This window comes from Eublepharis macularius, chromosome 1 (genome assembly GCF_028583425.1).
Source record: "Eublepharis macularius isolate TG4126 chromosome 1, MPM_Emac_v1.0, whole genome shotgun sequence".
Lineage (NCBI taxonomy): Eukaryota > Metazoa > Chordata > Lepidosauria > Squamata > Eublepharidae > Eublepharis > Eublepharis macularius.
Genome location: NC_072790.1, coordinates 170,027,057 through 170,045,968, shown reverse-complemented (window position 1 = coordinate 170,045,968; position 18,912 = coordinate 170,027,057). Strand labels below are relative to the sequence as shown.

General features: G+C 41.8%; 1 protein-coding gene across 1 annotated transcript in view; it reads left to right on the top strand.

The window, feature by feature from the left end:
- Positions 1-18,912, top strand: part of MDGA1 (MAM domain containing glycosylphosphatidylinositol anchor 1) — a 397,523-nt gene that overhangs the window by 160,258 nt on the left and 218,353 nt on the right. Inside the window, exons 4-5 of the mRNA XM_054993181.1 lie at positions 2,655-2,851; positions 9,251-9,383. Of these exons, the coding sequence (XP_054849156.1) occupies positions 2,655-2,851; positions 9,251-9,383 (330 nt within the window). The remainder of the gene's footprint in view (positions 1-2,654; positions 2,852-9,250; positions 9,384-18,912) is intronic.

The window sequence follows — 18,912 nt, the reverse complement described above, 5'->3', positions numbered from 1 at the left end:
AAAGAGGAGAAAGAAGAGGCAGGCGTGCTGTATGCTGTACTTCTGTAGTGCATATTAGATAAGATATTGAAGAGCTGTGATTTGGCTTACTGTTTCCTTAAAATTGTAGCACTTGTGGGTGGGGGGACAATTTAGATAAGGATTGAGCAAGATGTGTATTAGCAACTCCCTTGCAGGTCTCTTCTCCCCTCCCCTATTTGTGGCAATGTTGGAGGGGCTTCATTGGTGGTGGTGGGAAGGGGGCTAAAAGGAGCTTGAAAAGGTTCGTGCTTCTCCACCTGCAGCATTTCTCCTATTAGGAAATGAGAGATTGCCTCAGAGGCTCCACTAAGGCTATAGGGGCATCTGGGGTCATCTTCTGTTTCCCAGTGGGAGGTGCATGACTCTTCCACATTCCTTTGACTGCAGGAGGGTCACATTCTTCTGCTTCTGCCTATTGTAAGAAATGTGAGATTGCTCCAGAAACTTGTGATGCCACAGGGATGCTCTGGGAGGACCAGTGGAAGTAGCCAAGCTTGATTTGCTGGTTCTCAAAAGAAGCACAGGATCTAAAAGGATCCTGTGCTAAAGTGAGTTTGGAGAAGGCATTCTTTTTCAGCTGCATTGACTTGCTTCTCTCTAATTAAAACTCTGTGGACAGCAATCTCTGTTCCAGATGAGAAGTCAGATTTGAGTCTAGTACCACATTAAAGACCAACTAGATTTCCAGCTTTCAAATCTCCCTTCTTCAAATATATTTAGAAGTGTAAGATTCTACTGGACTTGAATCTTGATCCCCTACTGCAAACTAGCACAACTACCCACCTGAAACTATACCAGATTATAGTTGAAACAGCCAGTGCAGGGCCACAAACGCCCTCACCCACTTTTTCCTCACTCATGAATCCAGGCCATGTTGAGGTACACAAGTGTGATTTCATGTTGTTGCCATTCCTGTTCATACCAGGCTTAATCAACTTTATTTTTACTTAGCCATGATAGAAAGATGGCAGGACCCAAACTTTTAATTGGAAAAGGACTTTAAATAATAATAATAATAATAATAATAATAATAATAATAATAATAATAATAATAATAATTTATTGTGTTTAAACTATAAAGTGCTTTTTAGTCCCCCTGAATCTTTTTGAAATTCTTATTAATGATGGAGTAAGGGATTGTGGTTGTGAACTGGATTCTTATTTACTGAAATTTTATCAGAACCTTCAAGAAGGAATGATTTGGGAGATAATAAAATTCGTAAAATTAATAATCATGCAAAAACTTTTAAATATAATCTCTTCAGAAGTTTTATTAATGTTGGGGGAAAGCACTGCAGTCTGCCAAGGCATTTTAGCCTTAGCGTCCTTAGAGATCACCTTGAAAGCCACCAATTGCCTTTCTGTTAATGCTTTCCAATGGTCATTTGAACATGCAATGAATTCCTATAGGCACCTGGAAGGAACCAATGGATTTCAATTTCTTTCTCTGTCATTTGTTTTAATATGCCCCCAAGGAATTGTTTTGCTTCTATTGTCAGAAAACTGGCAAAAGCGTGCAAAGATCACCCTAGAAAGCAAAACTTGGTAGCGGTGAATATCTTTGGCAGAAAGCAGGTACACCCCTGATTAAAAGACCCTTCTCCACTTCTGTGCTGTCCGCAAGAGGTTTTCTTCCTGCACAACATATATAAACTACAAGTCATTGGAATCCCACCATTGGCACAAACATAGGCTGCTTAAAATATCAGGACACAAAATTAAAAATAATTCAATTACTGTTTTTTCTTTTGCTATCTGTTTAGTTATGAGGCAATAAAACAATTTACTGAAGGCAGGAAGTTACACCCCTTCTGACCCCACAGAATCACCCATCAGCCTCACTGAGGCCAGGCAACCAGCCTGTGGCAGACTCTTGGGCTGCACATCTAGTTAATGACTAATCTGCTGGACCTGAATGGAGATGTGACAGATCTGGGGAAATGAGGAGATCCCTGAGAGGAACAGAAGGCCTGAGGAAGAGGGGAAAGACAGAGGATAAGTAAGGCTTGTGTGGCATAGGAGAAGAGAGAAAATGTGAACTAAAAGGAAAATGGACAGGAGAGGGAGAAAAACATTAGAGCCGAAATGCAATTTCATACTTTGTAAAACTCAGTTTTTGAATCGGAGCTTTTCAAAATCCAAATACCAAGTGAGGATTTTTAGGGCGCACATGTTTAACCAACAGAACAGATTAAAAATTTAAAGGGGCTTGAGAGAGGAGCAGAAGGCAGGCAAGTTCTATGTTTTCTCTTGTTTTGCTTCTCATAATTCACATGGTTAATGTTCCATCTCATTCTTTTCTGCCTATAAAATAAATTTCAGTCTTGTTTCCTAAATTTTACTCGATACTTGATGCTCATTTTAGGTGTGCCTGTGGGAAGTATTCTTAACTTCAGTTATGCATCTTGCAGCCTCCTTAAGAAAAGCATCAGTTCGAGAACTACAGAGTGATGATTTGATGATCACACGTAATAACATTTTGGAACCTACCTCTTTTTGTTGAGTGATAGACTGACTGGGAAGAAGAAGTCTGAACTAAAAATTTCCTATTACTCTTGGAGTTCTGATTGACTGTGTGCATTCTGGTTTGCCCCTCAGTAACAGTTGCCATGGCCACCTTCCCTTCCTTGCAGATTTGGATGAGCCTCTCCTCACTGTCCATCAGACCATCAGCGATGTACGTGGCAGCTTCTACCAGGAGAAGACAGTCTTTCTCCGGTGTACAATTAACTCCAATCCACCTGCTCGGTTCATTTGGAAACGAGGTTCAGAGACACTCTCCCACAGCCAAGACAATGGAGTGGATATCTATGAGCCATTGTACACACAGGTGAGAGGGATGTTATCTGCCGCTAAGCTATGTTTGCTGTGGCTACTAGGCAGGACACATGTTAGAAAAGAAGAGGTTGGAATGCTTTCTAGAAATTAGCCTTTCCAGGTTTCCCTCTCTCTAAACATGTATACATACAGAGAAGAACATGCCATATTCTTTCCTGTCACAGAAAGGATGGTGAAGGATAGTGTTCTGTGTGATAACACTAGGAGCTGGCTGACTGAAAGGCTAAATGTTGACACTGGGATGGTGTGAATAGCAAGGGGAGGTCAAGAACAGTTACTCCTTGCCCCATCCCCGTAGTCTATCATTTCTCTCAAGTTGGCTGCTCATAGCACTGGCCATTATTCTTTGGTGCTGATGCCAGAGATCTAATGCTACAGTGAGGATAGCCCAGAAATCTGATGTGATGTTTGTAGAAAAGTATGGTACAAGCATACAAATACAAGAATGCTGTATCAAATGTGAAATGCACTCTCTTTAAAATGAACGTAAGTAGCAATTGCAAGACCTTGCTTTTGTGTACTTCACAGGGGCAAGCACTGGAAAATACTTGAGTATGAACAAATTCTGACACAGAATTAGTACTCTGATATCATATCTGAAGTGGTCTCTAGCTTTGCTTGCTTCCTATATGAGATAGAGAGCACATTTGCAGATAGCAGCTGCTACAGTTGCCATTAGGCAACCATAGAAAGAGGAACAGGAAGTAGGTAATCTAAGAAGTGTTTCCTCATAGTAGGGATCCCAGGTCCCCTGGTGGGGGCAGGGGATCCCCTACTCACCCGCCACTTCCCACCACCACTCACCTGGCTGGTGGGGGGAGGAGGGGGAATAGTTCTCCCAGGCACACATCTGGGGTGATGTGACGAGACAACGTCGCTCCCGGAAGTAACATAATTGCATCACCCCAGGGACACGCACATGCTTTGCATACTCACAAAGATGTCAGAAAAGGGAAGTGCTGGGTCCCTCACTGCTGCTGGGAGGGTAAGAGTACCTGGAAACCCTACCTCATGAAGGTGGGTTTAACAGAGCAGTTGTTTGGGTGTAACTAGCATCATATTCAAGTGCTGCTCTTGTCTAGTTGTATTTGTCGCAGTATAAGGAAGGACCAGCATTTTACCAGCACTGATTCAGTATTCCTGATGCACAAACCTCTCCATCTAGAAGTACCCTTATCTAACTTGTCATGCATATTGCAAGGAAGATGCACAACAGCATGGAACATAAGCAGTGCTGTCATTCAAAACGAGCTGTCTTTAGATACTAAGTCAGGGCCACTGAATTTCAGTATTCTCAGGGGATGTTCTTTTTTCTAAACGTAACTCTGAAGGCCAGAAGTGTAATCAGTCTTTATTATGGACTCTGACCATATGTGAAGCAAAAGTTTTTCTTTATACATAGTCAGACTTATTATGGTGATGCCTTCTAGCAGTAAGGGTTTCCCAGTTATGGAGACCATGAGCTCCAGCATATTATAGCTTACAAATACATAAATGTTGCATTCAAAACATTGCATACAAGTGTTGCATACTAAGAGAAGTATAGCACTGAAATACAGGATATCTCTATTTCTTAGAACATACCACTCATTTTTCTTTCTTTTTAACATGCTCTGATAATGACTATGTAGATATGCTGGGAGCCAGAACAAATTGCCTTGGGACTTGGATCCTCTCTATGGTTGTCCCTGTGCTAAGAGATCTAAAGAGGTCAAGGATGATTTGTATGTGTTTTGGGCAGGGGACAGGAGTTCTCTTTGACCACCAGTTTTTTGACCACAAAGGTTTTTATGAAATACATATCCATAGATAGCGCCATAAAATAAACATATATACTTATTTCCAAACAGCAGCAGTTACATAACTTTTTTTTTAAAGTACAAAAAGTCTTGTGGCATCTTGAAAGCTAACATGTATGTGGTCAACAAGTGCTGGGCTAGGAGAAAGAGTTGTTTGCTTCTTACCCTGCTTATCCTTCCTAGAGAATCTGACTATTGTCATTGGAAACAGGATGCTAGGCTAATGGATCCTGGGTCTGATCCATGATTTTATCTTCCTATGCTTTTATGCTTTGCATCATGATCTCTCAAGAGTCAGGTGCGTCTTCAAGAAAGCCTCTTGCATTTGGGAAACTGATTCCTGGAATGATTTTTTTCCATGTATGATAGATCATGGCTCTTGCCCATGTTGTTGCTGTCAGTAGTAGAGGAGTTTTATGGCCATTCTCATGGCCCAAGAGAATAATAGGAGATCTTTTGCAGAATCAATGTTATTTAGAAAAGATGGTGCTGCAGGCCATATGATCTGAAGATCTGTGTGTTTCCAAATAGTGTGTTTCCAAACAGCAGACAGTAAAGACCATGCTAGTCATAAGGCAGAATTGTGCAAGTCCAGCAAGGCTTAGGACCAACCAAGCTGCTTCTATCAAGCCTCTTTTTTCAGTTTGCAAGACTGCCAGTTCACAGTTCTGTGGCAAGATCTCACCTACAGCCCTGTATGCTTGTCAACTGAATGAATTTGAAAGGCTCCTTTTCAAGCTGTTTTGCCATTAATGAAATGTTTCCATCACATTGTTGAGCAGGGCACAGCTTCTGATTACTTGAACATAAAAAAGTGCTATTTCGTATCTGCTACTATCACTGGTCCTCCATTTTGTTCTATCAATGGAACAAGAACATCGAACATGATAATGATACCCCATCAACAGCTCAAGATTGGGGATCCTCTGAGAGCAGCAGATGAGTTTCATGGGTTCAAATAATCAGCAGATAGGTGCAGGGATCAAGGAAAATATACCATGTGAAATATGCTTTTTGTTGACTAAAACTTTAGATAACTATGATGAAAAAGACTGGTTCACAAAATAAAGGATATTTCTCTCCCGCTTTTGTTGGCATTGAGGCTGCATACACTGGCCATTAAAACAAGGCTTAGATGGAAGTTTACATTAACAACTGAATGATACACTTAACAGTTTGGGCCTTGTAGACTGATGTATATTCCAAGTATCTACACATTTACTGATCAATAAACTGGATGCATACAAACCATGCATAAATCACCAGCTGACAGGCAGGCTTTAAATGTGATTATTTATTCAGCAAAGCAGCCTTTCTCTAAAGAGTTTTTTACCCCCATAGGGGTATAGTATCCTAGTTATATGTCTTAGTCACCCAGCTCACATGCTTCCTGCCCCCTTACATATTTGCATGTGAGTACCATGTCCTGATCAGCACAGGAGAATCTGTATTATGGATAAGTTTTCATGCAACCACTCTCACCAAAACTATCTTCTAAGATAGATTTATTCCAAACAAAAAGCAGGTATGAGCTTACCTGTACAGATAAGAACCACACATAGCATGAACAATGAGGAGTATTTCTCAGAGCGTTCTGTTAGCATGCCACTTCAATCAAAATATTGACATATCTTAGCTAGCATGACTAATGGCTTGACAGCCGCAAAAAAGTTAGTAAAGTATGAAGGAAAGGTAATCTAAATGGAAGAAAAGGACAAGAGGACTAATAGGCTTTGGAAAACTATACCTATGCATGAAAAAAATGAAACTGATCAGCGTAAACCAGAGGGACTTTAAATTACCTCAGAATTGAAGCAGAAACTCGTACAAAGTGAAATGAAGTGCAAGTTCCAAGAAGGGCAGTATTTGCTTGGCATAAGAAATTTGTAACTAAGCCAGAAAAGTAAAGATGGAAAATGTTGAGAGTGAAGTGTTAGCAATAACATACTTTGCTAAAATGCTTTAATCTCAGAAGAAGTCATATAAGGAAATGCTAGTGTCCATCATTCTTGAAAGAGAATTATAAGCTCCACCATTTTGTCTTCTGTGCATAGCAACATTATTCAAATAGTTAAACAATTTATAAGAACCCAGAGAACAGTGGAGTGAGGAGCAGCAGCCAGCATCATTTTTTCTATTGAAACATATTATACCAACCATTTTTGATAGTTTCCATTTTTGAAAAATTCTTCAGGCAAAGAGAATTCAGTTGGTATAATGCAGTAGGACTTTAGTAATTTAATTTACCAAGTTTTAGGTTTGTCAGACGACAAAAAGTCTAGCCTGCTCAGGTTTCTTGCTTAAGGGGAAGATACTAGAAAACAAGACAAATCAAGAGAAAAAAAGAGGAGAAAAGTCAGTATCTTTGATTAATAAAAAGCATTTGTGTGGCCCTTAAATGCAAACCAAACTACTGGGATGCACCATCACACCAGCTCCTGAATATCCGTCTTATCCCCCCCAGGCATTGTACAAGTTGCTGGCTCTGCTTCAGCACTATGCGTTTCTCTGGTAGTAAAATGTTTGATTTCAAAAGTTGGTGACTCTACCTAGTCCCAGTTTATACCATTTAAAAGCAATCATGAGAATTCAGCGACAGAAGAAACAATCATGGAATGATTGTTCCGTTAACTGGAAAAAATCTTAGAGCAGAGTAACAAATCAGTTGAGGCTGGGTTAGAAGCATTCTGCTGTATGCTGCAGGGCTCTGTTTTCTAGGCAATGCTATATATAGTACAATCCTGTGCAGAGTTACTACAGTCTAAGCCCATTCATCTTAGACTGAAGTAACTCTGCAGAGCATTGTACTGTTAGGTTTTGTATTTATAATGTTGATGAAGTGATTATATAGTGTACATATCAAACATGGATAATGAAAACATTTTGGAAACATTTTTGGCCGTTTTCACACTGCTTACTTTCTCTCGGAATGACCCGGAACATCGCGCAAAAACCGTGGAAGATCGTGTTTTCTCACGCGAGATTTGCGCGATGTCGCGCAAATATCACGTGAGAAAACGCGATCTTCTGCGGTTTTTGCTCGATGTTCCGGGTCATTCCATGAGAAGGTAAGCAGTGTGAAAACGGCCTTTATGGTAAGTTCAAAAAACGGAATGGGAAGGCTGTTTTCTGTCTCCCCCTTCCCACCACAGCCCTTTGTGCTGTACAAAAATACAGCTCTGGGGTATCAGGAGACCCTCAGGAGACCTATGTGGTGCAATGTGAAAGTCTGTAGTGGGAAATAGGAATTGGCAAGAATCATTACTTGCCTTCTTGCATGAGCAGCGGAGGGATTTCAGATTCCACTCAATTTGTTTGACTGTTTCCAAATATTCAAAAGCATGGCAGAAAGAAGAAGGGAATGACTATTTATTTAATGAGGAAAGAACAATAAGTAATAGTATTTAGACTACAGGGGAGTTCAGCAGTGGAATAAGCAGTGTGGAGAGACTGTAGAGTCTGTTTCTGTAAAAGGTTGGAATGCATCTATCAGGGGTTACGTAAATTGTTTTAGGGGAAGGAATTGCAGTAATTGATCTATTGATTCTATTACGACTATGATTGTGTGTCAGTAACTGGCACAACCAGATTTGGGTAGCTCCATGAACACCTGTTGATAACCTGGATTTAGACTAGTCTGCATCTGAATAGAAGCTTAAGCAAACTAAAGATCTGATCATTCATTTCAGTGCTTCTTTCTGCATTATCCTGCTAGCGTTATCTTTGTATGTCTTTTCAGTCTAATTGCCAGTTCTGGCTGTACAGTATTTAAATATGTTTTAAAATACCCAATGCTGTTTGTTTGAGTCTGGCCATCCTGAGATCCCAGTAACTATACTAGCACTATTTTCAGTATCCCTGTGTGAAACACAAACCTCTGTTATGAGGAGTCGTTCCCATTGTACAAAAAGATCCAAAGAGAAAATTGTTGATGAACCATCTGCAACTCTTCTCAGGTCATATGATAGCCTACTAATTTATTTGTTCACTGTGCAAAATTAATTACTAGATGTTAAAAATATTAGCAGATAGAATTTCTTCCTTCATCTACACAAAGGATTAAGTTCTGAGCTGCTTTTGCAGACTAAAACACCATTGACTCTCAGCTAAGTTCAAGGGGTTTGTTTACTGGGAAGCTTTCACATCATCTAGCAGTTTGTTGCTATTTCCATGTACAAACCTATTGCCAAATTTCTTCCATGCATTATTTCAGGCTCGCAATCATGTGTACTAGAAGGATACAGATACACAAATGCATGGGAAGACAATGAAAGACAAGGACAGAGAGGATAGATGAATCTCCCCTTTTGGACCTGGCATAATCACAGGAAGAACCTATGTTACTAATGCAGGAGACATTTGGCTTCACTCAGTACTTTCTCCATGTTATCATGGGTGCACGTGACCCTATGGATACATGCTGGCAAGCACAATATGACCATATGGAGGAAACTTATTAACACTGCTGAATGTATGAACAAGTTCTAAGATTGTTTAAATAAAAATAGCTATTGGGATAACTTCAAAGAGTTGAAGCCACCAGCAGTTCCTCATTCTACCTCTCTCATCCTGTTTCTTTCCAAATCCTCTAGGGAGAAACCAAAGTTCTGAAACTGAAAAATCTACGACCCCAAGACTATGCCAGTTATACATGTCAGGTGTCTGTTAGAAATGTCTGTGGCATCCCTGACAAGTCAATTACTTTTGAGCTTACCAACACAACAGGTAAGTTGAGGAATTCCAACAGGTAATGTCATTAGGAAATGCCTCTTACCATATGGTCGCCACCCACTAAGATCAGTAGGAAAGGCCCTATTAAAGATTCTCTGTGAAGGGGACTTTGGGCAGGAGGAATGTAATTGTACAAGCTTGTACTCTTAGTAAGTCCAATGTATCGATATTTAAAAGGAAACAACCAGTAAACAATGAATTTTGACATCACAGTTCCATATGTTTAGACTCAAAGAATTACTACAAAAAGTGAACTGGTAAGCTCAAAATGTTATGTTGGAAGCACTCTTTATGTCACTTGCATAAGCTGAGTTTCAAATTAGCAAAACGAACTATATAACCGCACCCTACTAACTATGCTGTATCAATAAAGAACTATTCAACAGTTTTTTAATCAAGAGCTTTCATGAAGCAAATTGTGCCCAATTGATACAAGTATACACATAGTACAATATCATATCACCTGAGGATAATCATCCATCATAAGAAAACTTCATAATATGTATAAGTATATACAATTGCTATCGTGCTACAAAAAACTTAAGTACAATGAAAGTAACTGCTGACGGGTCGCCAGCAGGAAGTTCCCGTTCCGGAATCCCCTTTCTCAAAGCAGTTACTTCTGTAAAATATATACAAAAACAGTTTCTAAAAATTCACACACAATGCACAATAAATTACATACAACTACATTGCTATATACTCACAAACAATTTTGATGGATGGTATTTCAATAAATACTGTAAGAAAAAAGCCACATAAATACACTATAAAAACATTTTAGATTCCTATCAATATACATAGCTAAGAATAGTCTTACAAATACTTACAAGTAGCAGCTCAATACATTTCTCAAGTTTTAAAGTGCATAGTGGCAATCCGCTCCGTGGCGTCAGCAATCTACTAATTCCCACTCAGATGTTATATACTACATTCAATTATCAAGTAACTCTGAATCAGTTATAACATTTAAAGTGCTAGTGCTTCTGGCCCATGTCCTCATAAAAAAGCGGCCAAGTTAAATGCATTGTTTAATCCTCTGGGTTCCATTGATTGCAATTTAAAGGTCCACCAAGCCTCTTGACGCAGAAGATCCCGTTGGGAAATCATAGGTTCCTTGCTATGACTTACATACAATACAGTATACACAAAATCAGTATCTCCATGTCCCATACTCCTAAAGTGTGCCACTAAAGGTGCTTCCTCAATGTTCCTCCGTATTCTCGACCGATGTTCTTGGATTCTTGTTTTGATAGGGCGTCCCGTACAAGAATCCAATGGGATCTTCTGCGTCAAGAGGCTTGGTGGACCTTTTAGAATTTTTAGAAACTGTTTTTGTATATATTTTACAGAAGTAACTGCTTTGAGAAAGGGGATTCCGGAACGGGAACTTCCTGCTGGCGACCCGTCAGCAGTTACTTTCATTGTACTTAAGTTTTTTGTAGCACGATAGCAATTGTATATACTTATACATATTATGAAGTTTTCTTATGATGGATGATTATCCTCAGGTGATATGATATTGTACTATGTGTATACTTGTATCAATTGGGCACAATTTGCTTCATGAAAGCTCTTGATTAAAAAACTGTTGAATAGTTCTTTATTGATACAGCATAGTTAGTAGGGTGCGGTTATATAGTTCGTTTTGCTGGTTTGCTCTGCACCTCTCTCTTTTGTTAATTTCGAGTTTCAAATTAGGGCTGCCTTATGCTGAGTTAGACCTTTCGAACACTTAGTTCTGTGCTTTCTGCTAACTGGCAAGAGATCTCCAAAGTGTCACCACGTGTAACAGTGGCCCATCCATTGGTTTAAACCAGACTCAGCTTCAGTTGCCTACAATGCATACGAATGTATGATGCTGCCTTATAGATAGATGTAGATATTATATTTTTAATCCTTTCCTCCAAGGGCTCCATAGTTCTCTACTATTTTATCCTCAAAACAAACCTGTCAGGCTGAGAGAGTGACTGGATCCAAGAAACTGGCTCTGGAGTCAGACCTTTGCTAGCTCAGTGCTATTTACTATGACTTTCAGCAGCTCTCCAGATCTCAGGCTGAGAAGCGTCTTTCCTAACACCGCTAGATGAGCTCCTTCAACTGGGGATGCCAGGGGCTGAACCCAGGAGTGTCACATGCAAAGCACATGTTCTGCCTCAGAGGTATGGCCCTTCCATAGAGATGGGGGCATCCAGTTTTAAGAAGAAAAGGGGCATACTGGAGAATACTTTCCAGGGGGATGGTCTCCTGATACTACTTTTTCCAGACGTGAACCTGGTTGGGAGAAAACTATCTTGGGAGAGAGTTTGCAAAGAGATAACCTGTAGGAAAGGGGAGAGTCTTAAGCCCCTAGACACTCCTTTTGATCATAAAACCAGCTCTGGCAACTCTAGCAACTCTGCTTTCCACACAACACTGGTCATGGGGAGGGAGAGTACATGTGGCCACTCCTGTTGGCCATTTGCAGACATGGAGGTGAAAGTCGAACTAGCACACCCATGCTCGATTTTGCTCCTGAGGCTGTCATCTAGATAAATGGGTTTAAACAACGATGTCTGGTTTGAGCTAGTCAGAGAAAGGTCTTTTCCAGTTCTTTCCATCATTAATTTAATAAAGACTGTCTGGCAGGAGGATGGAGAAAGGGAAGAGCAGTGTCTCCCGTGTGTTTCAGACCAAGAATTCCTCAGGTGCATATATCATACCGAACGACTTGTGTTCTAAACTATACTCATGGGCCTATATACTAGGTAAGCAAGCCACAGGTAAAACCCCTTTGCTTCGAAAGAAAGAAAAAAGGCTGTCGTTTTGGTCACATCACTTTAATTGGAAAGTCTAAAAAAGAAAGCAATAACAACCAGAAATGAAATGGTGCTTAGGATAGGCAGGATTGAAGCTGGGGCTTTAGACGCAGTGCATGTCCTCTGCCCATGAGCTATGTCCTTCAGGGAATAAATAGCTTGGTAGTAGCATAAGTTAAAAGGCATTAGGAGATAACAAACAGAACACAAGTCTTACAACACAAGTTGTAAGACAAGAGGTGAAAAGTCCGGTGGAAGGGCATTTAAAAAGCAACAGTGCTGGAACATAGGAAGGAACAGCACCTCTCTAGCAAGCAACAGTCTGATTGCATGTAGCAGGTTCAGTTTTGAAGCTTGCCAAGAAGAATGTTAACATATTGAGAAGTTTTTAGAGAACAGCTGTAGGAATGGGGAAGAGGGATTTAGAGTCTAAGACAAAATAATAGCTGAATTGTGAATTTCAGGGTGGAACTGAGAGATCCATAATCAGATCTTCGTAGCACAAATGAATGAATGAATGAATGAATGAATGAATGAATGAATGAATGAATGAAAAGTGAATTTCAAGGATGTGTGACTTGAGTCAGATTGGGGCCTGTCAGAGTCCACAAAAACACGCACACACTCCTATTACCATTGAAAGAAAAAAAATGGTGCCTACCCATTGAGGGCTATGTTGGGTGGATGAGAGATCGGCCCAAGGATTTGGGCAGTCCTAGGCTAGGATTGGAAAGCCACCCCCTGCTGGGGTTCCCAACCTTACGGTAGGACCTGAAATTCTCTTAGAAGTACAATTCATTACCAGACTACAGTTACCGTGGAGAAAATGGCAGGTTTGGAGGGTACTCTTTGGCATCACATCCCTACTGAGCTCCTTCCAGTCTTCAAACTCCATCCTCCCTGGGCCCTGGTCTCAAATATCCTGGAATTTCCCAAGATGGAGTTGGCACCGAACTGCAGAAAGCCAGAGAGAGACTGCCTGCCCTCCTATCCCAGTACCACACAAGGGAGGGGGCAAGGAGGGTGACCTTCAGGGAGGCAGGAGACTGAAGGAAGAAGAGGCTCTCCCTTATATTGAGGCCTGAATGTCTACTGGGGGTATTGCTTGCTGCAGCAGGCCATGACACTGGGAGTGGGCAAGGAGTACCCCTCCACTACTAGCACCCTATGTAATTTCCTAGGTTTGCCTAGTGAATAAACAGACCCTGCTGGGTGGTCTCAAATAGCTGAAACTGCATAGGGGTGATTAAACGTCCTCTTCTCAAATGGTCCCAGTCCGATTGAGGCTGCACATCCCTGAAAATTTCCCTTGTTGGGAAAGCAGTGATCTCCATCTCAACTTGTTGACTCCCTCTTCCCCATTAACTGGGCTAATATTAATGTAAGGTACATTAATGTATCTTGCAGTATAGTTAAAAGGATTACTTAGATAGATAAACACAAAAGAGTGCTGTGGTACCTTAACTTAAAGGCTAGCACTTTGGGCAAGAGGCTCCTTCGTGAGATGCATGAATTGATCATCTCAGTTAGTGGACTTACGCTTACACACACACACACAAATGGTATTAAAAGGCCATGAAATTGAGAGGGGCAGTTGGTGACATTCTGCATTCTACTACTGTGGAAAGCTGTTGCCAGTTGGAGTAGATGATAACTGAGCTCAGTGGATCAAGGATATGACTTAGTATAAGACCATCTTGGGACTGGACAGACACCTGTGGAAGTTGTAAGTGTAGGACGGGATGTGGGACGTGATTGTAGATGTGAATCCTTTCCAGTGCTAAGAGGGCATGTGCTTCAATAGACATCTCACTTAAATTTATCTGAAACAACGGTCATTCCCTCATTTTCTACATATAGCCACTAGAATCACATCACCCATACAAAATCTTGCGTTGAGAAAACAGAACAGCTTTTCCTACTATTTAACAACCTTGCTTATGAACGCAAACAAGTATACGTTAAAGGGGTAACTGACCTCTGTTAAGTCCTATCTGTATATACATTCTATGTTCCTTAGGCTTCTATTATTAACGTCTGTAATTATGAGGTGTAGAAGGTCAGCCATGGGATTGTTGTCAGTACTGCAGTCTGTGTACGACATAACACAAGGTATACTATTTTCTCTCTTGCTTAGAAGTTAAGCAGTACAGCTAGCAAATTCTCCTGCAGTTTTACTGCAGCAAATTGGACTTCAAAAGAAATTGAAAGCGACTCTTTGTTTTTATTGGTTCCCTCCCCCATACACATACAGACAGAGGCACACACAGAGGCACGTACACACACACACCCTTCCACAGCTGACTTCTCCAGCAAGTTTTCTGAGCTGAGAACAAAAGGAATCGCCACAGGTTACAAATAAATGAGATTCATCTCCTGCATAACAATGGCTGCATATTGTTTGCCTCCATCCTCTGGCTAGGGTGGGGATGGGAGCAGTAGAGAGGGCCCTAAAGCTGAGCCAGGCTTTTCTGCTGTCTAGCCTGAGCTTGCTTGCCTAGAGAGGTGCTGCTGGCACTTTTACAAGGTACAGGTGGCACTTTTACAGGTTCCTTTTCCTCTCAGTTATACATATAAACAAGCTGCCCCAAGGCAGCTCCAGTCCTATCAGGTCACATTTTCTGACATTACTGAGCAAAATAAAATAAAATGTTGTTGCTCAGCAGGATTTTAGCTATTAAGGCTGTGAGAAGCTGACATAAAATAAAAAGAATAGTTTTGAATTCTTGTCTAAACCAGGGCTTCATAGACTTTATTTCAGAGCAAGGCCCAATACGTCAAAGGAAAAAAAAATCCATTTTGCGTCTATAGCTTTCACATTGCAGCTGTAAACTATATCTTGTTCCACTGGAAATGGAGGCCACCTCTATTGCCCAGATGTGAGAGAGAATTATTGAATGAAGGTGTGAAACCAGGGACCCCAAAATCAGTGAGAAGCAGAAATACTCCCGTTGGCTCTTAGTGCATGTAATGTTGGTCTGCAGTGGGGGAGACACAGGTTCAAATCCCCACTGTGCCAAGAAAACTTACTGGATGATCTTGGGGCAGCATTCTCTCTCAGCCACATCTACTTCACAGGGTGGTTATAAGGATGAAATGGAAGAGATATGCACTGCCTTTAGCTCAATGGAGGTCAGGTGACATAAAACTTGGAATCATCACAAATACAGGAAAACAAAAAGCCCAGGTTGAGGTGCCATTTAGTGGCCCAGATATTATGTATTCTTCATGAACTGAATGACCAAGCTATCTTACTATAATTATAAAAAACTTTTAAAATGTACACTGCACATATCATCAGGGCTTTTTTTCAGCAGGAACACGGTGGAACGGAGTTCTGGCACGTCTTGAAAATGGTCACATGGCCGGTGGCCCCGCACCCTGATCTCCAGACAGAGAGGAGTTTAGATTGCCCTTCGTGCTGCTGAGCGACGTGGAGGGCAATCTCAACTCCCCTCTGTCTGGAGATCAGGGGGCAGGGCCACCGGCCATGTGACCATTTTCGCAAAGGGCGATTTAAACTTTAAAAAACTCCTCCTTGTTCCAGCTGACCCAAAGTGACAACATGGTGCAGTCCTGAGTTCCATCACTGAGTTCCACCACCTCTTTTCCCAGAAAAAAAGCCCTGCATACCATCCATATCTTCAAAGGTAGTAAATGTATATCAAAGCCATCCATAATCATCATATCTCTAGACAAAAAATATTCAGGAACTTCAACTTGTTCTCACAGAATTTGTATGCTACCCCTTCAGTGTGAATTGCATCATCATTGTATGGATCAATGTTTTATGAGTTTGTACCATGTTCTAAAATCTAATAAATGTGTAATGGAACATTTAGAATCAGAATCTGAGAAGACTTGATATTAAGTTGTCTTAGAACTATGGAAAATGGCACTCTTAACTTCTTAGCCCTTTGAAATAATACTTGTATTGAAGAACAAGGTAGACTGGCAATTTAACTGGTGGTCTTAGGGTTGCAAGCACAGCACTGGAAACCCCTGGGAGACTGGGGCGGGGCGGGGGGAGAAATGGTGAAACAGTGTCATGCAGTGCAGTGACATCTCTTCTGGTTGCATAACCGGAAGTGATGTTTATTGCATTGCATGATGCTCTGAAATTTTTGTCAAAACTTTATGGTGAAAACCATAGGCTTCAGGGAAATTCCTAAATGTGGCTTGCTGCTGTAAAGTCAGTTCCAAGTATGCAGCCACAAGTGACACCATGGCATTGTATAATTCTGCTCCACCCTCTCAGTTTTCTACCAAAATCAAAAAGAATCCAGTAGCACCTTTAAGACTAACCAACTTTATTGTAGCATAAGCTTTCGAGAATCACAGTTCTCTTCATCAGATGCATGGAGGGCAAGAAGAAACTGATCAGATATATAGGTGGAGAGGGGAAGGAGGAGTAGATGCAAACAGTAGCTTCTGATATGGAGATCAGTTTGCTTCTGTTAAGGAAGTCAGTTACTTCTGATAATGAGATAACCATTCATAGTCTCTATTCAATCCCAGCCTGAGTCAAATTTACATATGAATTCCAATTCAGCAGCTTTCCGTTGGATTCTGTTTTTGAAAGGTTTCTGTTGAACTACAGTGACCTTTAAGTCCTTGACGGAATGTCCTGGTAGATTGAAGTGTTCTCCCACTGGTTTCTGGATGTTGCCATTTTTAATGTCAAATTTATGTCCATTTATTCTTTTGCGCAGATGTTGGCTGGTTTGTCAAATGTACAGAGCAGATGGACATTGTTGGCAAATGAGGGCATATATCACATTGGAGGATGAGCAGTTGTAAGAGCCAGAGGCAGTGTAGTTGATGCCATTGGGTCCTGTAATTGTATTCCCTGGGTAGATATAGGGGCAGAGCTGGCATCTGGATCTGTTGCAGGGCCTGGTACCTGTGCTGGTGACTCTGCTAGCCGATTCATGATTGTAAGTGAGAAGTCGTTTAAGGTTGGGGGGCTGCCTTGGTCTGTAGTAGGTCCAGTGGCACCTTAAAGACGAAGTAACTTTCTCGGGTATGAGCTTTCAAGAGTCAGATCTGACAAAGGGAGCTCTGTCTCTTAAAAGCTCATACTCTAGAAATCTACTTGGTCTTTAAGGTGCTTCTGGACCAGAATCTCACAGGGTTGTTGTTATGAGTATAAAATGGAGGAGGGGAGAACCATTGCAAGCCTCTCATTTGGAGGCCGCATTGTGGAAGGAAAGCTATGTATAAATTTATTAAATGAATTAATCAATCTTGGTCAATATATGGGGAAAAAATCATTGCTGGAAGAGCCACATTGAGTTACACAGGTTGTGTGTGCCAAAATATCCAGAACAACTGTGAAATGTTACAAAAATTCTGTACCCTTTCTGAAAGGTAAGAACAATCCTCCCAGTTATGTTTGCTTGAGCTGTAACTTAGAGATTCAAGGCAAACCCAGCACAGCTCATTAACAAGGGACCAAGGAGAGGAGAAGGCAGAAATAACGATGTCATTAAATCAAGCTTTATGAATATGTAACAACACCTTATTTTGCATTATTATGGCTGTTACTTAAAACATGCTCTCAGCCTTTGTTCCACGGTTGCTTTCTGAGCTTTGTTTGGAGCCTCTGGTGGGGCTGACAAGGGGCTTTAAAGGACCTTTGAGAGATTAAACGGAGAAGAGTCTGTTGCATCTGTGTCTGAGGATGTGGGAGAGGAGGAATTAATCAGAAGGGTTAAGCATTCCAAAGTGGAGGAGCTGCCCATTCATAATAAGGATGCCTTGCTTAAAGGGGGAGGCTCAAGGATTTGTGGCTAGATCTGGGCAATTGATATGTATGCAAGGCAAGGAAATGGGTCTGAAAGGTTCACAGCAGTTGTTGGTAAAGTTCTAATCTTACTTTGCTGGAGAATGAACTAATGGGGATTAATTCTGCAAGGAAACAGCTTTTGATACCATGAGATTGCTTTGAGAAATGAAGGAGCATGTGGAATTTGGGGATATGTTTGTGTTGTCAGGGCTTGCTGCAGCCACCGCTGGGCAGGGCACTTGGCGGTCTGCTCCTAACGTCAAAGGGGGGGCAGGGATTCTGCGGGACCCTGATCAGTGGATGGAGGAGCGGTATACATCACCCAGACTCCCTCTCACTCCACTCGCTGGCCCGCTCAACCTGTGCCACTCACTCCCCTTGATCTCTGCCATCTCCTCCTCCTTCATCCACTCTCCTCCTTGCCTTCACCCTCACTCTGCTCCACTTCCACTCCATCACTCCTACTCAAACCCACCACCCCAGAGCTCTTCCCAGCCATCCTTTATAGGGTTTCCTTTCCCCGCCCCGCCCTTCTTCCAGCCTGGATCTGGGCTGCCCCAAGTAGTTGCAGCTGGTGTAGCTGATCTGGCTCCACTGACTGGCACCAGCTGTGTTGTGTTGCCTGGCTGCCAAGCCTCCCTGACTCTGCTGATTGCTGAAGGCAGGTCCAGCTGTGGCCCCTTGGCTGCCTGCCCAGCTCCTCCCCCAGAATGCCTGTGGTAGCTCCACCTGAGGTTGCTTGGCTTCTGTCACTCCCTGGGCCTGGCTATTGCCTTCTAGCTGGTGTATAGGCTGGGGCGTGGTTCTGGGCTGTTGGGACTGCTTCTCCTCATCAGGTAAGGGCTCTGCTTGGGCAGCTGCTGGGTCACTATTTCCCCTGCCCTTGCCTTCTCCCTCTACTTTGCCCAGCCCCCTGCCTTCTCCCTGGATGGTGGGG